This window comes from Papaver somniferum, unplaced genomic scaffold, assembly GCF_003573695.1.
Source record: "Papaver somniferum cultivar HN1 unplaced genomic scaffold, ASM357369v1 unplaced-scaffold_160, whole genome shotgun sequence".
NCBI classification, from domain to species: domain Eukaryota; kingdom Viridiplantae; phylum Streptophyta; class Magnoliopsida; order Ranunculales; family Papaveraceae; genus Papaver; species Papaver somniferum.
Genome location: NW_020625487.1, coordinates 423,256 through 425,437, shown reverse-complemented (window position 1 = coordinate 425,437; position 2,182 = coordinate 423,256). Strand labels below are relative to the sequence as shown.

The following is a 2,182-nucleotide window of genomic DNA, read 5'->3' as shown; positions in this document are numbered from 1 at the left end:
GAATTGAAGTCCAAAATGGCCTAAACAAATGGGCTTTTTCAACTGCCATTGTATTTATATAAGCCCGTTATCATGCAGCTCTACGTCCTTATGAAGGGACACAATGCTAGTGGTTAATTTGTCAATTTTTTCACCAAACTTATCTGATCAGATGGTGTAACATTAATGTCTGCTTTCAAATTAGGATCATCACCAAAAGCAATGAGTCTAGGGCATGTATGGAGCTGTACTTCTGCAGAACTAATCCAAGCCTCCCCAAACCAAAATATAAAAGAAAATCGTGTAAAGAGGTGAGATTGAGAAGAAAAGCAAAAAGTCGAAGCTTCTATCATATTATCTAGACACATATAATTGTAGTTTCCGACACAGATGGGAACGAAATTAGCATATCATCATTTCTCAATTGCTGGCCGGTTTGTTGTGTACATACGCAGTTGCAAATACTTATAGTCACTGCGCACTACATGTAGCTATAGCAAGCCAAAGAAGTAAAGAACCATCTACACATACAAATGCATGGATATATACATGCCTATACCGGAATAATAGTTTACTTGCTTACTAGTTGCAAGTTTGGGATATTATAGATGTACTCGATCTAAGACTACTATCTCGAGTTTATTGTATCCCTTGATGACACATATATACACACCATGATGGGTTTTATTTGGATATTAATCAGCAAGGATGGTAATTAACCCCAAAGGTTATGATAATCTCCACTATTTTGTTCAGTAGTGAATTCATGATCACGATCTCCTGTAAAACTATCTAAATGAGGAGGACTGAGCAGCATTCCTTCAGCCATGTTCCTAAGAAGACTGGGCATGTCAAATATAAGTTCCTCATCAATAAACTTATTACTACCATCATTCACACAATTTACCACTGCCAGTGCCGGACTTTCTGATGATGATGACGATGGTGGTACTAATGGAGCAATGCTTTGGGTCATATTGGATGCAGATAAGGAATCGACAGCCGCACCAGCTGCAGCGGCAGCATTGGCAGCAGCAGCTTGGATGTCACGTGATGAATTAGAAGCTGGAACTGGCAAAGATATGGCTAAACTTGGGAAGTTAAGCTCGGCGTTGCTGCCTTTGAGTGCAAGTGCAGCAACATCATAAGCAACAGCTGCCATTTCAGGGGATGGAAATGTCCCGAGCCAAATACGATTGGGTTTCTTAGGCTCACGGATTTCCGACACCCATTTTCCACTTCCCCGACGCCTAACTCCACGATAAGTTCTGTTGGTCGAAGTAGCATCACCACCATTGTTGGCATTGTTGAAGCTCATGATGTACACACCTTGCAAGAGTCAGTGTAAGACTAACCAAGGGAAGCAACAAATAGATATATTACTAGCTAGCTAGTACTTCATTGAGATTGCATTTGGCTGGATCGTAGGATGATATCGAATTGGAAGAAGTAGAACGACTAATTTATACTAATTCAATTCCATGTTGGAAGTCGCCAGAATTGTCAGTTGTTAGTTAATTAGCGCGTAGGGTCAATCAATAGATCAAGGATTTAGTTGGTATGATATTTTATGAGAATGCAATCCAGTTGTTTATGAACTGAAGTCTTTCTGTAACTAGTGACTTGGAGACGATGACCCCCTTGTAGCTACTGTAGTTAGATTGTGTCATTCACGTGTTGGCCAGCTTAACTTTTGTCGGATTTTACTTATCTTTTTAACCACACATTTAGTACTTTAAACAGTGATTAGGTATCTTCAGACACCACTAATAGAACAATTTCTTAGTTTGATTGATATCTAATTATTTTACTTTTGACCCATCACTCGGTAAAAGTAAAGTTCTACTGTTGCTGAGCTAAATTTAATTTTAACTTGCAAGAAAATAATATAAAAAAACTATTACTAATAAGGGTTAGGAGTTTGCTATGGGTCTCCCAATTCATAGTGCAATTATATGGATTTTTGGTATATTCCCTAAATAAATTGATACCTTCTATTTGCAGCTATGAATTAATCTTACTGATTCTATATTTTTCATTGTACTTTACTTCTTTTTAATGGCTATCATGCTCTTTTAAAGCACTTGATTAATTCCACGGACCGATTATTATTATAGACTTCACTATCCGTACCTGACCGGGTTAAAATATTTATTGTGAGAGTGACTATCAGAAAAAAGAAGAATCAAATCTGTGATTTTCT

General features: G+C 37.6%; 1 protein-coding gene across 1 annotated transcript; it reads right to left on the bottom strand.

Annotated features, from left to right (window-relative positions):
* Nucleotides 1–372: 372 nt before the first annotated feature.
* On the bottom strand, nucleotides 373–1,469 carry LOC113337570 (ethylene-responsive transcription factor ERF024-like). The gene has a single exon (XM_026583232.1). The coding sequence runs from the start codon at nucleotides 1,295–1,297 to the stop codon at nucleotides 695–697; it is 603 nt and encodes a 200-aa protein (XP_026439017.1). The 5' UTR covers nucleotides 1,298–1,469; the 3' UTR covers nucleotides 373–694.
* Nucleotides 1,470–2,182: the final 713 nt, after the last annotated feature.

Excerpts from the sequence above, each read along its gene's own strand:
- LOC113337570 (XM_026583232.1), bottom strand. The coding sequence starts at position 1,297 with ATGAGCTTCAACAATGCCAACAATGGTGGTGATGCTACTTCGACCAAC.